General features: G+C 48.5%; 2 protein-coding genes and 1 long non-coding RNA gene across 6 annotated transcripts in view; 1 reads left to right on the forward strand and 2 right to left on the reverse strand.

Moving 5' to 3' along the window:
* HECTD4 (HECT domain E3 ubiquitin protein ligase 4) overlaps nucleotides 1–1,812 on the reverse strand; it is a 64,956-nt gene extending 63,144 nt beyond the window's left edge. For all 4 annotated transcript variants that reach the window (XM_085075593.1, XM_085075591.1, XM_085075592.1 and 1 more), the window contains exon 1: nucleotides 1,369–1,812. In XM_085075593.1, coding sequence (XP_084931719.1) covers nucleotides 1,369–1,539 — 171 coding nt within the window. In that variant the 5' untranslated portion in view covers nucleotides 1,540–1,812. The remainder of the gene's footprint in view (nucleotides 1–1,368) is intronic.
* A 189-nt stretch (nucleotides 1,813–2,001) lies between these two features.
* Nucleotides 2,002–8,880, forward strand: LOC146430192 (uncharacterized). The gene is made up of 4 exons (XR_014855386.1): nucleotides 2,002–2,222; nucleotides 2,765–2,816; nucleotides 6,325–6,459; nucleotides 7,842–8,880. It is a non-coding gene; the product is annotated as an uncharacterized LOC146430192 (long non-coding RNA).
* A 5,577-nt stretch (nucleotides 8,881–14,457) lies between these two features.
* On the reverse strand, nucleotides 14,458–18,430 carry RPL6 (ribosomal protein L6). Its single transcript, XM_085075600.1, has 7 exons — nucleotides 18,294–18,430; nucleotides 17,475–17,732; nucleotides 17,286–17,384; nucleotides 16,765–16,908; nucleotides 15,801–15,849; nucleotides 15,070–15,254; nucleotides 14,458–14,653 (listed from the first exon to the last, which is right to left on the reverse strand). Exons 2-7 carry the CDS (start codon nucleotides 17,730–17,732, stop codon nucleotides 14,501–14,503), a joined length of 888 nt encoding a protein of 295 aa, XP_084931726.1. The 5' UTR covers nucleotides 18,294–18,430; the 3' UTR covers nucleotides 14,458–14,500.
* Between the last annotated feature and the right edge of the window lie 131 nt (nucleotides 18,431–18,561).

Here is an 18,561-nt window from a genome sequence, read left to right on the forward strand (position 1 = left end):
TGTTTGTTTTTTAAGGGATATCCTCCCTTCTTATGATATAACATGAAAAATGCTGTGGGGGCACATTATTTTCCTAGCACAGTGTTTAGACTCAATGCTGCTTCTAGAACTATGCCATGAAATCAAAATATTTTCTTGCATCCAAGCTGCACCGAATGCCAGAGCAACTCTGATCACAAGGGAGAATCATTCCATGTTTATACACACAGAGATAAGTCAGCCACCTTAAAAGTCTCCCTTTTCCTGTTCATGTGATATTTGCCAACATCCATTTCATGGGAACAGCTGATTTTCCCATGCCAGTCCCCAGCGTCCCAACACTCAGCACAGAAGACGCACATTCAGCAAAAAAATATCTTTCCTTAGATAAGGCTGGGGGAAGTTTATGGAACCCCATAAAGATTGCACGTCACCCGATGAACAATGATGTTGTCAGGACTGCTCGTGGGTTCCTCTCAGCAACACCCCAGACGGCAGCTAAAGCCTCACTAAAAGGGGTTTTTTTCGGCCTAAAATGCCTGGGACCAAACACAGCTTGGAGATAAAGCTCCGGCTGGACCGAGCCCTGTCTGCTCGCACTGCTCAGCTCCGGTGACAAAGCCCCTGTGTCATTGCGAGCCACATTGCTGGGGAGGAGGGCGGGGTGAAAGAAGAGAAGGGAGGCACACAGGGGGGAAAAAAAAAAATGCAGTCTACAAAATAGATGCAACCTATAATCCGTGACATTCAGTCCTTCAGCGGCTCCTCCTAAGATAAAACAGCTGCACCGCCTGCCTGCAGCCAAAACCACGGGCAGTTTGGGGAAGGTAAAAAGCTGGCATGAAAATCTGGGATGCCCTCCTGGCTCCTTGATAACAACCACTGTCAACAGCTGAATAAAACACCCCTGAGCATCTCGTTGTGAGGCTGATTAATTACAAACCGTCTAAAAGTAACAGCAAGAAGATACAAAACCTTCAACAAAAATAAACGGGCCAAAGGCCACGCTGAAATCCGTGAGTGCGGCTCCGATTTCCGAACCTTATGGATCCAAAACAAGCAGGATGCACCAATACTTCCCCTTCCATTCACATCAGCACCTCACCACCCTCCTGGCCAGCTCCACTTTCATTATTATTCGACATAAATCAGATTGACTCAAGACAAGCAGCCGGCTGGCTCCGTACTCCAGATCCCTCACCCTGCATCCACATCCAGCATCCTCCATCCCGATCCTCCCCTGGCCATCCTCCCTGCACCCCCATCTCCCATCCCCCGTCCTCCTCGCCTCGGGCCTCCGCTGTCACCGTGCCCCTCTCCCGAGGGCATCCTCCCGCTCAGCCCCCGGCCCTGCCCCGTCCCTCCCCTCAGCTCGGGGGGCCGCCTCACCTCCAGCTCGGTGTCGCCGGGCTCGGCCACCCCAATGATCTCGCTGGGCAGCTCGGCCAGGTCGGTGACCCGGATCAGCCCGTCGTGCAGGAAGATGGTCTCCTCCTTCACCGACAGCCACTGCGCTGAGTCGGTGGCCGCGGCCGCCGAGGCGCCCGCCGGGGACCCCATGGCGCGGAGGGCGGGGGGGCTCCGCAGGGCTGAGGCGAGGCGGGTCCCGCTACCCGCCCATGGCGGGGGCAGGGCGGGGGCAGGCGCGTCCCCAGCGGCCTGGGCGCCGGACAGCCGGGGCGCGGCGGGCAGCAGCGAGGAGCGGCGCGTTGCCACCGCGGCGGCGGCGCTCCGGGGAGCTCCGGGAGCCGCCGTGCCCGCCCGCAGCCCCGCGTCCCGCGCCCGCCTCACACACACCGCTGACAGCGCGACGCCATGTTGGGGGCTGAGGCGAGCCCGGCATGCACCGCGCGGGGAACAATACACCCGGCCCCCTCCCAGCCCGCGGGGTCCCGCCCCCCGCGCCCCGCGGCACCGCCCCGAGCTCCGCGACACGCCCCCACCGACGGAGCTCCGCCCCGCCGCCGCTCCCGCCGTTCCGCTCGCACCGGCGGCGCTCCCGGCAGCGCCTCACCCGCACCGCGTGTGCTCCCGCCGGTGCTGCACCCGCACCGGGCACAGCGCCTCACCCGCACCGCAGGGAGTGTGTCAACCGCACCGGGAAGAGCGGGTCACCTGCACTGGGCAGAGCGCCGCACCCGCGCCGGGAGCGCTCCCCTCAGAGCGTCACCCCGCTCATACCGCACCTCAGAGACAGCAGGAGCGGATCACCCTCACCGCGGGGAGCGCATAAACCGCACCGGGTGCGCTTCCCTCAGCGCTTCACTCTCAGTCGGAGGGAGAGGATCACCCGCGCCGGGTGCCCTCCCCTCAGCGCCTCACCTCATCCCCCAGGGATCGCTCCCCTCAGTGCCTCGTCCCGCTCGCCCCTCAGAGAGGGACAGTCCCCTCAGGCCCTCACCTCACGCCCCCGGCACTGACCAGCGCCCCGGCCCGCTCCGCCGGGCTCTCGCCCCTCACGCAATGCCCGTCCCCCCTCAGCCCCTCACGCAATGGCCGCTCCCCTCAGCCCCTCACGTCCCGCCGCCCTTTGCTCCGACCCAGAGCTGCTCCCTCAGTGCCGTTCTCCTCAGCGCTGTTCTCCTCAGATTCCCACTTCAGCCTCACCCTCTTGGCCTCACCTTTTGGGCCCCTCTGAAGCTCCCCGTTTCCCTCCAGGACTGATCCTTCTCGGTCGCTCATGTTTCCCACACGGTTGTTTCTCCTCTCTTGCACTTCTGCTCACCCCTATTTTGTCTGTCCCCTCAAAGAATGCTTTCCCTTCCCCTCTGTCACCTCCTCGCAGGAATCCTGTCACCTCTCAAGGAGCTTTTCCCAAAGGACTCGTGCACAAGCAGGTATGTCCCTTAAAATCCACACCTCTGGTTTTATCTAATAAGGATTCCAGAGGGTGTAAAGCAAAAGGATTGCAACACCTCAGTAAGTGTGGAAAAAAGGGGATCCAAAGGAAAATTGATCCTTCTTTCTCAGCCTAATTTCCCACTCAGTTCCCTGAGACCTCAACCTGAGGCACAAAGTGTCACAGGCAGCTGTAGCTGGATGTTCAGCAAAGGACGTGCTGCTGAGACAAATCATGTTAATGAGAGCGACGTGGTGATAAATGTTAAATAGTTTTAGTGGATAATTGCTGTGGGGATTCCCGTTGCAAGTGTCTGCTTTCCATGGAACGGTGACTGTGCACAACGGAGCAGAGATGGAGCTCTACGCATTTATTTACCTGTTTGATCAGATTGAATTATTTAACATATTAGTGCATTATAACAAATGTGCTGTGCTAGTGCAGGAAAAGCCTGTTCAGAGCTGGAGTCAAATGAGATCCGCCGCCAGTGCTTTATGTCCTATTAAATCTGGAGGGGAAGAAGAAGCATTTTTTTCCATGTAATGGGTGACCACTCAACACAGGACCCATGCAAAGCCCTTTTGTAGCACTGATTCAGCAGTGTGAGCACTCACACCATTGTGTAGCTTGTTTTTGAGGCCAGTTCAGTTGACACAGGGTTCAGGTAAGTTCAAACAAGCAGTAATTTAGAGATCTGTGTGATAGCTCTGTGCGCTGTTTGGTAGGACACCCCTGCTATTCATGCGTTGGAGAGTAGAAGAGTCTCCAGGCTTGGTTTTATTCTAGAAATAGATATTATTTTCCTCTCTACTGCAGTAATTTTTGAACAGGGACTGTGCAGAGCTGTATCAAAGGTTTTTATGAGGGAAAAACTTCATGGGCATCTGTTATTTTTGGTCAAGATGTGACAGAGAGAACGGCTGCAGATCGACCCTGATCCTCCCATGGGAGCCCTGGGAAGACTCAGAAGGGAGGGAATGCTGAGATTGGAAGATTTTATGGCAGGTGGGATGTGGCAGGTGAGTTCTGGCAGGGGAGATAAGCCAAGCTCCCAAAGGTTCCTTGGAGCAAGGAAAAAGCTGCTGGGGTTGGATTAGTCACAACATTTCATGAGGAGACAGCCACGGGTGTTGTTGTTTTGTTACCAGAGTGGGAGTTTTATTGTTTTCATTCATCCACATGTGACAGGAATAGAGGGAGAGAAACACAAAGTGTGTGTGCATTTTAGTGGGAGTTGCACCAAAAAAGCATTCCATCTTTGGAACTTGTGGTATAATTGTGGCTCTAGTTGAGTATCTTCCACAAAATCAACACAAACAGCGGAGCTGGGAGTTAAATGGGATGTTCCCTTCACAAGCCAGGAACAACAGAAGGGGATATTCACCATTTTATAGTTATTGATTTGCTTATTTGGAGTTCTTCTGAATTGCATTGAGTTGACAATTCAAAGTTAAGAAGCAGTTATTGAATGAATGGAATGGAATAAAACTGAGAGATGTGCCCTGTCCTGCCTCAGCACGGGTAAATAAAATAATTACCAGTAAATGTAATTTCCTAAATTATTTTAAGTGCCTGCTGCTAAGAGTGTGTTGTACAATCTATAAACTTACATAGCATAGAATGCTGTTACAACTTCCTACATGGAATTTTCAATACTAGGGCTGAACTGGATGCAGCAAACTCCATGCAGTTTGCCTGGCATCTGCTGCAGAAGATGTTGTGTAATGTAATGAAAAAAATATATTATTTGTGTTCTGCCTGTCACCAGCAAATGTCAGCCACTGCAACTTCAATGTGCAGTCAGAGGGGTACAGCAGCAACTACAAAGAAGTCTTGGACTACTTTATGGGAAGGCTTAAAAAACAGACCAGAATAGCTTTGTGACACAGATCATCAAGCTGAAGGAATAAAATCCTCAGCTTGTAAATAGGCTCCTAGAGAAAACCACTCTTTTGCTTCCATTATTTTGCATTTTTTTTCTGCTATTTTTGAGCAGATGTTGAGCATTCTTTGAGCTGCTGTGGTTGCCTCTGGTGGCAGGATTTTGGGATCAGCTCCTTCCTGTGCAGGTCTCCTGTGTCCTTGTGCTTCTCTGGACATCACAGATACTGAGATTTAGCAGAAGATGCTCGTGGTCTGTGGGCAAAAATTCGCTCCTATGGGCTGTAATTAGAAATTCCCTATTCCTGCTTGGAATTTGCCAGTTATGTAATGGGATTTGAAGCAACATTGTCTCACCCTTCGGTTTAATTTTACATTAACAGCTATAACGTGTGAGGAGCACCCTTTTCATCCCAAGGCTTTGCTGTGCATCTTTCTGTTCATTTAAAAACGACACTTTCAGTTTCAGTGACCATTGTGGCACTAGGAAACGTGTGAAAAAGAAAAACAAGTTGCTATTTTTATGTGGTCTGCACTAACCAGATTTCCAGACCCTGCATCCTGGCTCCTCTGCCTGGTGCTTGTTATTTAGGGAGCCCAGATGCCATCATTAATAAGGCCACTACCCAAGGAATACTGGCATTTCTTGGCACATTATCTGGGATTAAAAAATACAGTTCCTCCAAGTAAAACTTAGAAAGGACTGAAGTGGGAAAAAATCAGTGTTTGACAGAGGAGAAGGAAGAAAGTAGACAGTGAAATAAAATCATTCCAAACCTCAGAAATGTATTTTAATTGCAAAGGGAAATATTCACATTTTTCTCATTTAGAAGAGCAATAATTGCTGAGGAGAGAGTGACTGCAAGGTGGGCTTGAGGGAGGAAGAACAAATAGATATTTTTATTAAAATGAATAAAGGTTATCTGAAACAAGAGTATGAATCACTACCTTGCAAACACAACCTTAGTTAAATTGGACAAGAAATAAATGTAAATTATGGAATCATAATAAAAATGCTGAAATGTTTTCTTAGAGGGGACGTAATGCAGCGCTGTGATGCACACCTGGTCCATCTCAATGGAGACTCCACCTGCAATCACAGAATCCTGGGATCCTGGCATGATTTAGGTGGGAAGGGATGCCAAAACCCATCCAGTGTCACTCCTGCCATGGGCAGGGACACCTTCCACTCTCCCAGGTTGCTCCAGGCCCTGTCCAACCTGGCCTTGGACACTTGCAGGGATCCAGGGGCAGCCACAGCTTCTCTGTTCAAGTCTCTTTCAGTGTTGAGTTGTCTTTACCTTTAGTGAGTTTCCTAATTCATAACTGAGCTTGCCCTACTGCAATTCAACCCTTTCCATGTACTTTTCCAGCTGTTGCAGGCACAGGGAAGGGTTTATTTCCTCCCTCTCATGTTTTCTTCACCCATGAGGGCTTTGACCAGAGATCCTCTCCATCATCTCTGTGCTAAACCATCCCTGTCCTTTCAAACTTTCTCTGGAGACCATGGCATCTGAAAGCCTGATCTTTCCTCTGGACTTTCCTGCAACTTGTCCAGATCTCCCTTGAGCTGCTGCCATTTAACAGTGCTCTCCCTGACCTCTGGTCTCATTTTCTTACTCCAGCCTTTTCTGGAAGTACCTAAATGCTGCCCATCAGTGAGGAAGAGTGGTTGGGAGCTGAGCAGATCCCTGAGTGGTTGTCCTGAATTTCTGAATCTCAAATGTCTCAGAAGACTCATTATTACTATCCAAAAATAGGTAGGTTTAAATACAGCTATTCCATGCTGTTTTAAAATTCAACCTCTCTGAAAACTGGTGCAATAACATGAGGGATAAATAAATGAAAAAAAAGTCTGTTACAATATTTTGCTCAATATTGTACATATATAAAGGTGACAAGGTGGCATCTCTGGCTTCAGATTTACTCCATATTTTGCTTAAAGTTTTATTTAAAACCCTTGGAAAGAAAAAGTGTCATAAGCTGATTTTCTCTTAGCCTATCAAAAATAATTTGAGTTTCTACATTTGTATTTCAAGAATTTTCCATAATTTCCCAAGTGAGTTGGTTGAAATAATAATCCTGCAATCCCTGTGTTTGAGGGATTCCCTCAAACAGGGATTGGTTCAAACACATGGGAAATTCCTGTTACTTCACACTGAACAAGGGCTGTAATGGCCAAATTACTGGAATTTGGAATTTCCCTGGGAAAGTTCTTTCTCCCCACCCAGGTGGCTCCATGCACACATTGGTCAAAGCTGAGATCTGGGCAGAGTTTTACAAGATATTTATTAAAAAATGATCAATCCCAACCAGAATAAAAAGGTGAAATGTTGACATTTGCAATGTAACATTCCTGGGGGAAAATGACATTTTGGGACAATTCCCTTGTCCAGGGCCAAGTCAAATGAGGCTTGGAGCAACCTGGTCTGGTGGAAGGTGTCCCTGCAGAGTCTGAACCAACAGGACCACAAAGAAAAGAGGCAAAGCAGGACTTTAAATTTTACTCGAAATTCCTCAATCATTTCCCAGCCTGTGAAGTCTTAATTAGCAGGTTGGCACAGGCACTGCAGCACCACCAACCCTTTTTCCTCACGAAAGGAAGGCAGGGCAGTCAATCCCTGGCCTGAGCAAATGTTAGTCTGTGCTGATTTTCTCTTCAGTGGTGACAGACATTCAAAACAAACCTAAAACTGAAAGCCACTAATTGAGAACTGAAGGCAAGCTGTGCAAAGTGGAATAAGTGGGATGGTTTTCCTCTGGCAAGGACAATTTTGCTCTCTGTGTGGTGCTGTCTTGCAGCTCTGAGTGCCCCCATCTCCAAAGGTGCTCTTTCCACATCACCTTCCTCCCCTTCCTTTCTTTCTTGCATGATTTCTCTTGTTCTTTCCAGTATCTCTTCCCTCTATTTCCAGCCAAGAATCTACTTTTCAAAGAAGAGTTATAACTATTATACATTAAAGTCCCAGCAAGGGAGCAGTTTGACAGGATATAAATATGAGGGAAACAAACAGAGCAGGCTGGAGATGTGTGCTTTGGTTTTGTCAGTGAAGGGTTTATGACAAAATTGACTGATTATGTGAGAGGTGCAGTCTTCTTCTGCTCTCTGTGACTCACCTGGTTTTCTGTATTTTCCTCACAGCCAGATGGCACAAACCAAGAAAGGCCAAATAATTCATCATTCCACATTTGGGCTGGACTGGCCCTGGGTGAAGCCAGGATGGTTGAAAATCTTTTCATGCTGCTACAGGTAGAAGAATTTCTTCATTTGTGATGTGGTAGAGGTGAGTTTATGGTGCTGCAGTGGAATGTCCTGTGCTTATAAAATTCTAGTCCTGACAGGGAAAATGAGTTGTTTTATAAACCTTCACTTTATGCTTGAAAACATCACAGTGTTTCTTTAAAAAGAACATCACAATCAACTTACAGAGAAACCAGGAAGGACAAATCTTCTACTAAAATAACCCCACAAACAGCCATTTCATCAACAGGAGAACCAGAGCAGTGCTGTCAGTCACCCCAAGCCCAGCATCACCCCCTTCATGAGATTATCAATTCCCAGCCAGGTGACATCAGCCCAGCCCTCCTCCTGCAGCACAGGGACCACATAATGTGTGCTGGGCTCCAGTCTGTTACCATGTGGCTCTTGATTGGGCCTGACAAACACATCAAAAAGCCATTTTTTAGGCTTGATTACCCAGTCAGCCCAGGCTTGGGGTGGTGGCAATTGAATGACATGAAAAGTTGAAGCTCGGGGTGACAGGATGGGAAGAGTGATAGAAATTCTAATGAGAATTATAAATCCCAGGAGCAGCTGCACTGCCTGGCTCACACTGGGACACCCTTCTCAGGCACTTGTGAAATCAGCAGTTATTTCAAGGGAGCCCAAACCACACAATTTGTGCTGTTATTTGTATTATTTTAATTTATATTTTTTATTCAAGCTGTCAGGCAGTTTGGGGATTAATGGGCTGTCTGTGTTAGAAGGCAGTTACAGGATGATGCGAGACATTGCCTTGATGAAGTTCTGTTTAATTACAAAGCAGGAAAGTCTTTCCTGGAGTGTTGGATTAAATAAACCACACATTTTCATGCTCAGTGCTTTGACCAAAGCCAGGATTTGAACATAAAAAAAAAAAGAAAAAAAGCCTCTCGAAGTTTCTCTTGCATCAGCAGCCTCAAAAGGCAGTTTTCCTTTTTCTCCCTCTGTGTAAACACAAAGCTCCAGGTTTCCAATGGCCTTTTTGCACTTTGTCAAGCCCCAGGGAAGCCATGTGGACAATGTGCAATGCACAGGAGCTCTGCCATGTGCCTCTCCTTTGAGCAAGAGTTGCTGTGCTTTCAGTTCCCTGATTCCACAGGGGCGTTTATTCGGGTTTTTTGTGTTTACTTGAAGTAAGAATAATGGTTCCACACCAGTTTCTGTGAAATTCCACAAAAGACATCTTCCTTTCAGCTCAGCAGGACGCTCACACCAGGAATTTGAATGGTGACATCATTTTGAGGGTGCATCATTTCTTTTTAGGGCCTAATCCTGAAAAATGCCCTTCATCCCTTGTGAGCCGAGGACTGCTTTTGTACATTTCATTTTGTGTTTTATTTCCTCTTGACAAACGGCCATTTTGAACAATAGGATCCCATGCACAGCACATGGTGATGCTCGAAAGCCTTAATTTTAAAAATAATTACATGCCTTGTCAGGCAAGTGGAAAACCTCTACATCCCAGTAGGACTGACAAAATAGATGAAGATTAAATTGTTTCTGGTTTAATCTCTATTTTCTTCATGAGATTTTGAGGCTCTCCTTGTGCTGCTTGGGGTGGTTCTCTGCATCCCACGGACTTGTTCCAATGGACTGGAGAAATCATTTTACCTTTGTGAGGTTTCTTGGTGTTCTAATGACAGTTTTTTTACCTGTTCTGGGTGCTAAAAGGCCAAGGTGCTCAGCAGATGTAAAACATGAGAAGCTGTTTATTATCATCATTAAAACCAATCTGCAGGCAAAGCTCCAGGAAGTGCTAATTGGGCAGCTGCAGAAACACACAATGGCTCCAGAGTCTCTCAATCTTTGAGCTCTGCTGCCCTGTACAAACAAAGCAGCCTAAATTCTGCAAAAAATGACATTAAAACTGATAAATAGGACTATGAGAACATTTATTCTTCGTGCTACCTGTGCCAGTCTTACAAACAACATGATGTTTGTATTTTTTGGTACAAAATGTTGATATGATCTCATGGAACAAGATTAGATTAATGGATCAGGTCCCCTCTCAGTGTCAGCCAAAACCAGACTGCTTATTCTTTTATGTACTTTAGAAAACTGACATATATTTTACATTTTCTGAAGTTTACAACACTTCTTGAGACCAGACATGAGAAAGTATTTCTGCTCTCTGCAGTATGTGAGCACAGACCTCACTGAAAATAAGTTATTTGCTCAGGAGCACACAGAAAATCAATATTGCTGAGGAAAAAAACATTGAATTTCTTTCATCTCAAGTCCTATTTTGACTACTGTGCTTCCTCTCTCCTCATCACCATTAGAACTAATAAGTGTTTATGTCTGGTGGAGTGTGAACCATGCTTAGGTCAGAGAAGGTGCTGGGTCTGTGTGCAATCCATCATGCAAAGTCATTTCCCCTGAGATAAACATTGAAATAATGGGGGAAAAAAATCGCTGAAATAAGCCAAAAAAGCCAGCCAACCGACAAAAATGGGGGTTTTGACTGTTATGTGGGAGAGGGTTAAGACTGGTCTGACCTAAACACCCCAAGCAACAAATAAATAATTAAAAAGTAGCTAAAGAAGGAAAAAATGTACTGGTTGCTGCTTGGCACCCATGTCAAATTCCACATGCAACCATCCCAGACCCACCCTCTGCAGTGACTCAGGCACTGCCTGGCTTTGCTCAACCAGTGCCTTCCAGAACAAAACATAGCAAGGTCTATTATGAATAAGATCCTTATAAAAATAAGGATTTAATTGCTCTAATTGCCTAAACAATGAGTTGTCAAGTGCTTAGTGGAGACTGCAATGCAGGAGAACTGGAGAAATTAAATTATCAGGTAAATAGTTGCTGGGAACTTCAGTTCCTGTTCCCAAACCAGGATAGGAGCAGGAGCTCTTCATGCTGTATCCATAGGATTGGCATTTATTTGATTATTCTTTATTGAGCTCATGAGGACATCCAGAGTGAATTTTTTTGCAGCAGTTCTGAACTCTGGGGAGAGGGAGGGCAGGGATCAGGTGGGAGAAAAAGGTTCATCTGGACATCTGGGAATTTGACACATTTTCCTCACCACTTGGCCCAAAAGGTGTGGTCCATGAAAGCACCTTCACACTCCAGAGCATCTTCTCTTAATTAAGGTTAAACCCAAGTGTGTCACACCTGAAATGCCACAGGTAACGTTCTCTACAAACCTGGCACTGGAAAGGATCTTCAGAGCAGCCTCAGTTTCTCCTGAGGATCCTTGTCCCAGAAGGATCCTCATTCCAGAGGCGAAGGCAGTGTCTGCCTCCCTGAGCCTATTGCCTGATGTGACAGCTGGACAGAGCCTCACTGGGCTGGACCTGCAGCCACCAGGTCACTGCACAGCTGACAGGTAAAAATAGGTGCCTGGAGATAACAAGGCATCACATCTTATTATCAATTCCCTGGGAAAGCCAACATCCCTCTCTTTCCTCTCCGAAGGATGCTTTATTATAATTACATATCACTTTATTAGGCAGCTGAAGCAAAGAGCACATTTGATGCTAATGAAGTGCTGCTGTGGTTGAGTCTGTCACTATTTTTGGAGCTGCACATCTCCAGCACTTTTCATTGGGTGATGGAGGCTTTGGATGTCTCTGGCTTCTTCTGTGGGGGCTGCCCAGGGAAAAGCAGTGACTCAGCGAGCCCAGGCTGCAGAACTGTTCACATGCTGGGAATGGGAAATGCTGGGGACAGCCAGAACACACACAAAGGCTCTTTATGAGCAAGTGGTGCTCAGGTAGTGGCCAGCATTATCGAGACTGAAAAATCCCTCTGTGCTGCTCACCCCGACAAGCCTCGGTTTTCATATTTGCCACCTCACCCTGGAGCTTTTCAGAAAGAAGGCAGATTTCACAGAACTCAGGGAAAATATTTGGGAGGCTGGAGACAGACACATCACAGCTGATCACTGGCTGCCTCTCCTTATGGAATACAAGGGTTTTGTCATCTCCATTTCCTGCAGCAAAGCCTGAGGAGGTGCTCAGCCTCGGGAAGGCAGGATTTGGTGTTCCCATTTTCCCTGCTCACACATCCCTTGGTGTGACACTGGCACCCAGCTGGGCCAGTGACTCAGCTCAGGGATTGACGGGAGCAGAGATATTCCTCCCTCCCTCCCCACCTTGCAGGGTGTGTTCCTGTCACCAACTCATCACACAGGTGACAGGACCGGGGCAATGGCAGCACGTGAGGCCATTCCTCCAGCCCAGCATCTATTGATAACCAAGTTCCATTGCCAAATCACTTCCTGACAGCACACTGGCAGACAAAGCCTCCCCTCCCAGTAAACAAGGTTAATGGTTCAGTGTTGGAGCAACCAGGAATTAGAGAACACCATTGGATCTCCACCTCCGATTGTTTTTGGGGTTGTTTTGTTACTGCAACTTCCCCACTCCCAGAGAGAAGGGAATGACTGGAGCATTAGTACCTCCTTCAGTTTTCCCTCAAGAGCACAAGTGTGTGACTGGATTTGGGGTTGCAGATTTTGCAACACCACATGCTCATACAAACTCTTCTGATTCTACTCTCTGGCTGGGACTTTTCCCATTTCAATGTTCCCACATACAATTTTTACTTGAAGTGAACTTTCTAAGCATTATTTGGTTAAGATTCTTCTTAGACATACCTCAGCAGTAGCAGGGAGATAGGTGCAACCCTTCTGTATCTTTTTAGAATATCTGTATTCTGTATCTGTATATATTCTGTATCTTTTTAGAGTTGATTAATGTCAACAGGCCATTTCCAGAACTGCAGGAAAAACTCCCTTTAACTTAAAAACCTCTGACTAAACCCATTATGCACCAAATCACACACAAGAGAAGATGTAACCAATCACAGACAAAATTGCAGTGGTAGGGAAAAATAAAGAACTCAGGGCAGAGCACAGCACAGAGCAGGAGACACCTTCCAGCCAGGCCAGGAATTCTGCACAGGGACCAGCCAGCTCACTGCCTCCCTCTGCTGAGCCTCACTGAAACTTCAGAGAATTCCAGGCTGGTTTGGCTTGGAAGGGACCTTACAGCTCATCCTGTTCCAACCCCTGCCAGTTCCACTATCCCAGGTTGCTCCAAGCCCTGTCCAACCTGGCCTTTGACACTTGCAGGGATCCAGGGACAGCCACAGCTTCTCTGGGCACCCTGTGCCAGGGCCTCACCACCCTGACAGGGAACAATTCCTTCCCACTATCCCATCTAACCCTGCCTCTGCCAATGGGAAGCTTTTCCCTGTGTCCTGTCACCCCAGGCCTCACCCCAAGTCCCTCTCCAGCTCTCCTGGAGCCCATTTAGTCACTGGAAGGGGCTCTGAGGTCTCCCTGCAGCCTCCCCTTCTCCAGATGAACATCCCCAGCTCTCCCAGCCTGTTAATTATCAACAGGAGGATGGTGGGAATGCCCAGTGCTTCCACCTCAGACACTTTAACACCCACCAGCACCAGAGCATAGCCCCTTGATGCAAGCCAGGTATTCCCCAGGTGTCCAAGCTCTTTCACTGCCTCTGGAGCACTCCAAGCCCAATTCCTCTTCCTCACTGAGCATGGCTTCCACCTCAGAAAAGGTTGTATTGCTCCCTTTCCTATCCTACTTTCATGGAGCCTGTATGAATTTGATGAAATCTCTATTTCTTGTCAAGTCTGACCCTGTTGGCTACCTCAGCTCAGAATTACTGGGCAGACAGATGGTGCAGTTACATAAACCTAGATTCCTGCAGAAGTCTGGCTAAGGAAGAGCTCCAGAGTGCCAGACTTGGTGATCTGTACATCCCTGGTTTGTGTAAGAGCATTGATTTCTGCTGAGTTCAACAGAGAGGAAACACAGGACAAACTTTCTTCCCTCACTTGGAGCCACTTTTAGAGATAGGAAAAATTGTAGAGACTCCAGAAGTCTTCCAGGATAGAAAAATACTTCCCTTTCACAGAAACAGCTTGTTTTTGAACCAATTTCCAAGCCTACAGAATTAAGATCGTGCTTTTGCTTTCTGTTCTAAGCAGATCTATTCCTGACATGCCACAAGGATAAAGAACAGAAAAGGGACATACACTCCAAATTTTGTTACAGTCTCAGGAGTAAGTTATCCTGCAAAACTATGGAGTATTCACAGCATTTCCACTTTAAAATCAAAGCATAGCTCCTGGAACACCTCTAAAAAGTTTCCTATTTAGAGGAATAAACATATTTGTTTGTTCAGCACAAACATATTTTATCCAGATTTTATCCTGCACTGTTGTCAGCCTAGCATTATCTGCAATTCTCAAAGCAAAATCTGTTCAGGATCTCTTCCCAGCTCACTCAGAGTGAAGAAGCTGAAATCCTGCTTATGTTAAATAGTTAAAAAAATCCAATAACCACCACAAAACTAGAATAGCTGAAATTCCTGCATCCCAAAGTTTGCACACTCCAAATTCTGGTCACTACCTGCAGCCCCTCAGAGTTTCACCCCACAGTAAGGTGCACCGTTACAATTGTACAACACCTGCTGTTACAGACTGCAATGAACACACCACAAATCCTTGCTTTTTTGTTTCCCTTGGAGTTTAATGTGGTGCTTCCAGAAGGCTCAGAAGACCAATTTGTGAGGATAAACTCCATTTGAGAGAGAGAATGTGGACCGCAGGTACCCCCGGAGCTGAGGCACCTTCTTGATCTTTGCCAGGATCTGGGAATCCACAGCCTTCTGGTCTGTCTTGCGCTGCTCCGTCAGCTCGTATTTCTGTGAAGCACAAAGAAAACATCATGAAAATCCTGGAGGGCCACTGCAGAATCTGCTAGAGAGAGGAGAAAATTCAGGGCAAACCCCAAGTTTTGGCATTTTCAAGAAACCTTTTCTCCATTTTTGTTCTAAATAATGGGAAGGTAGTGGAGCATTGAAGTGCCCCTTGGAACCAACACAGTAAAGGTGTTCCTTGGTGAAAAAAGACAATTTATTTGGAATAGTCACTGCTGCTCTTCTGGTGAAGTACAGGCAGAGAAGAATTTCTAAATTTAAAAGGGGGGGTTGCCTCATTTAAATGGCAGCACCTCACTTTATTAATGACCGTTTAAAATGCAACTATTCATTCCCTGCTAATTCCCCCTTTCCAGCCTAGCCTGCAGCACTCAGAAAGAATGAACCACCCTGTGCCTTACTTCTTTCTCAGTGTCAAAGATCTCTCCTTCCTGGTGCTTGGGCTTACGCAGCCTCTTCTTCTTGAAGTAGGAATCAGTGAGATGCTTGGGAATTTTCACCCCAGTGAGATCCACCTTTGTGGATGTGGCGATAACGAATTTCTGGTGGGCCCTGCGCAGAGGGACGCGGTTGACAGCCAGGGGGCCTGAAGACAGAGGAAAAAAGAGAACAAGATCAGCTTTTCTGGTGAAAATCATTACCTTGAATCTCAATATTTGTAGTCTACACGATGACCAGTTCCTTCAGAGTTGCCTACAGCTAAGATCTCAACAGTCAAAGCCCTCTAGAAATATAAAAATCTACTTCCTGAGCTCTTCCAGGTAGTCAGATACTGAAGCTTAATTATCTTCCCCTCCACCTCCCTGCAAAGTCACAAATCACAGAATCATTAAGGTTGGAAAAGACCTCCAAAATCACCAAGTCAAACTTTGACTGATCACCACCTTGTCAGCTGGAGCAGAGCACTGAGTGCGACATTCAGCTGTTCCTTGGACACCTCCAGCAGTGGTGACTTTACAAATGTGAAGTCACAAACTCACAAAATGTGATTGAACATTGATGTGCTAAGCCAGTCACACGCAGATCTATTGTGCTACTGACCCTAAAGACAAATTTCAACTTAAAAAAACCTACCCCAGACCTACAGAAGCCCCCAAACCAAAGATACCATCACACTTTAGTAAGGTTTTACCTGTAACAAGCAGAAGGCCAGTATCAAGCTGCTTCAGGAACACGACGCGCTGTAAAGAAATGAGATGTGACATCAATCCTCAGGTCCCAGTGCTTCCAGACCACAGCCAAACTGGGACTGTGCCCACATTAGGCCTCTGTTACTGGTACAAGCACTGACAGTGCTCCAGGTCAGTTGGGTCAGCTGTGCTACCTGAGGAGCTGCCACCCTGTGATTGAAGCTCCCAACACTTCCAGGTACCTCCTCTCCAACTGAGAATGACTCTGCATGAGCTTTATCTCTCAAGGCTGAGCAAAGCCAGTTACTTCAGTTTTACTCTTCCCCCATCCTACAGGATGGCAACTGCCATCCCATCACCCAAATCCTTTGTACAAGTTACAGGCAGGAACTGGATAAAAACCACAAGGACCCTATAACATCACACAGTCAGAGCCACCCCCTCAGTTGTGTTTTGTTCCCTCTAGTTAAGGTTTCCTTCTCTGACAGCATTCTTTATGGAATGTGGCATCAAAGACAAAGAACTCAAGAAAATAAAGGATTCTGGTTGTGTTGGTGACCATCCTGAGGACAGAGAACCCCATATAACAATCCACTGTTACTTTGATAATTGGATTAAGAATGAAACTCTAATTTTTTCTTTGCAGTAACTACTGTAGGAGGAAGTTTTCATTTGCTGCTGCAGCAACAGAAACAGGCACTGGCTCTGCTGCTCTGCACTGCAGCAACACTATTTTAATTTTGTCCAAGCAACTGGCTGAGCCTGTTTTACTTCCAGCCCCGTGCAGAACAACCTTAACTTAACAAACATTTCAACTCTGCCTTCCCTCAAGGCTGGACAAGAAAAACACCGAGACAGAAGTCACAGACTTGCACCCAGCAGCTGAGCAGCATGCTGTGCCATCAGCTGGGAAATGCAGGGTTATCTGCAACGCTGCCAGGTCCCTGTGGCAGCAGCAGTGCCCACCTTGCCGCGGTGCCGGCCGGTGAGCAGGATCAGCACCGTGCCGGGGGTGATGGATGCCCGCAGGCGCCGCTTGTGCTCGCAGAACGGCTTCTTGCCGTGGCTCAGCAGCTTGCGGGGAACGTCCTCTGTGGGGTAGTACCTGGGCTGGAAAAAGAGGAGAAGCACCTTAAACCACTTGTGTTCTGTGTGAAAGAAATCCCTCACCAAGATTCTCCTTTGCCATTTCCCTGGAGGATTTCTGCTGCAGCTGGTGCTTGGGAACACAGTGAGGGTTTCGTGGACAATTTTGCATCCAGCTCTATATTTGAGTGGGATTCCACTTTAACACAGCAAAACACAGCACAGAATTCCCACCTGAATCCCCACCATCTCCTAAGAACGCTGAGTCTGTACTCAAGGAAAGCACTGCCAACACAAGCACAGCACAGGCAGAGATCCCTACATCACCCCAGGCACAAAGCTCATCACCCAGCCTAAAGCTACCCAGACCAACCCATGAGTATCCCAGCGCTTTTCCATACCATTTTCCGGATTTTAACCACCCGGCTGCCTCCATTCTTGTCTCCACCCACTGGCTTAGTGATGGTGGCACGGGGCATTTCCTTCTTCTTCTTCTCTATCTGTGTGCAAAGAACAAGGAAAACTCAGGACATTTCAAACCAAAGTCACCCCGACAGACCTGATTAATCCCACAGTGCTTCCCATCCTACCTTAGTCTCTGGGGCCGTGTACTTGCGCTTGTACAGGGCTTTCCTGGCGTACATGGCTGAGCGGGAATACCTCCCGATGCCCCGGGCCAGGACGGGGTTACGGCTGGCATGGTACTTCTTCACCCTCTTCTTCTTGTCTCCTGCTGCTTTCTGGCTTGGCTTCTGCTCCGCCGGCTTCTTCCCCCCTCCCTTCTTCTTGGCCGACTTCTTCTCACCTGGCTTCTTCTCCGCAGGCGCCTTCTCCTTCTCACCCGCCATCTGCGACCACAGACAGGAGGGATTAGGGCTCGTTATAGAGCAGAGAAAATAAAATACAAACGATCCTTTCTTTACACCTTTCTAGTAGCTGTCAGCCACCTTCTCCAGCCGTGGCTGACCAAGCGCTGCTCCCTGCGCGCCTCTTCGTCACTTAAAATGCTCCTGCATGCTGCTTACAACAGCTCCAGTCACATCCAAGCGCTCCCCGGTGGGAAGCCTGAGCACACCCCGAGCCTGCAGCCGCCTCCGTGCCGGCTCGGGACCACCCCGGCCGCGCTGGGCTGCCAGGTCCTGCCCCAGCGGCCTCCCCCGTCCAGCCCCAGCCTAGCTCCCGGGAGGCTCCGGCGCGGCCTCCGCATCCCGCCGCGGCCTGGCCCGCCCGGAGCGCCGACACTCCCGCTCCTCCCCACCCCCGCGCCGATCCGGGCCCCCGCGCTCCCCCGCCGCTCCCCGAGGCTGCCGAGCCGCGCCTGTGACCGCGTCGGGGCCGCCGGCGGGCGGATGGCGGTGGATGGAGCGCGGCGGGCCCGGCGCTGACCGCGAAGGCTCCGCCATCCTCACCTTCCGGGGGAGCAAAAGGGACTCACATCCGGGTGCGCGGGCTAAGGACAGCGCGACGTCTGACGTCACGCGCCGCGCGGGGTACCATGGGATTCGTAGTCCGGGAGGGTCCGCGCTGCCCCGGACACCCCCGGGTCACCGGCCAGGGGGACAACGGACCCTGCGCTCGGTCCGGGGGCTGCGGGAACCCCTGCCCGGAGAGCAGCCCCGCCGCGCCGCCGCCGCTTGACCCGCGTCCTCTCGGGGCACGGCCGGCTCCGCGCCCTAC

This window comes from Lichenostomus cassidix, chromosome 15, assembly GCF_008360975.1.
Source record: "Lichenostomus cassidix isolate B80296 chromosome 15, HeHo_3.0, whole genome shotgun sequence".
Lineage (NCBI taxonomy): Eukaryota > Metazoa > Chordata > Aves > Passeriformes > Meliphagidae > Lichenostomus > Lichenostomus cassidix.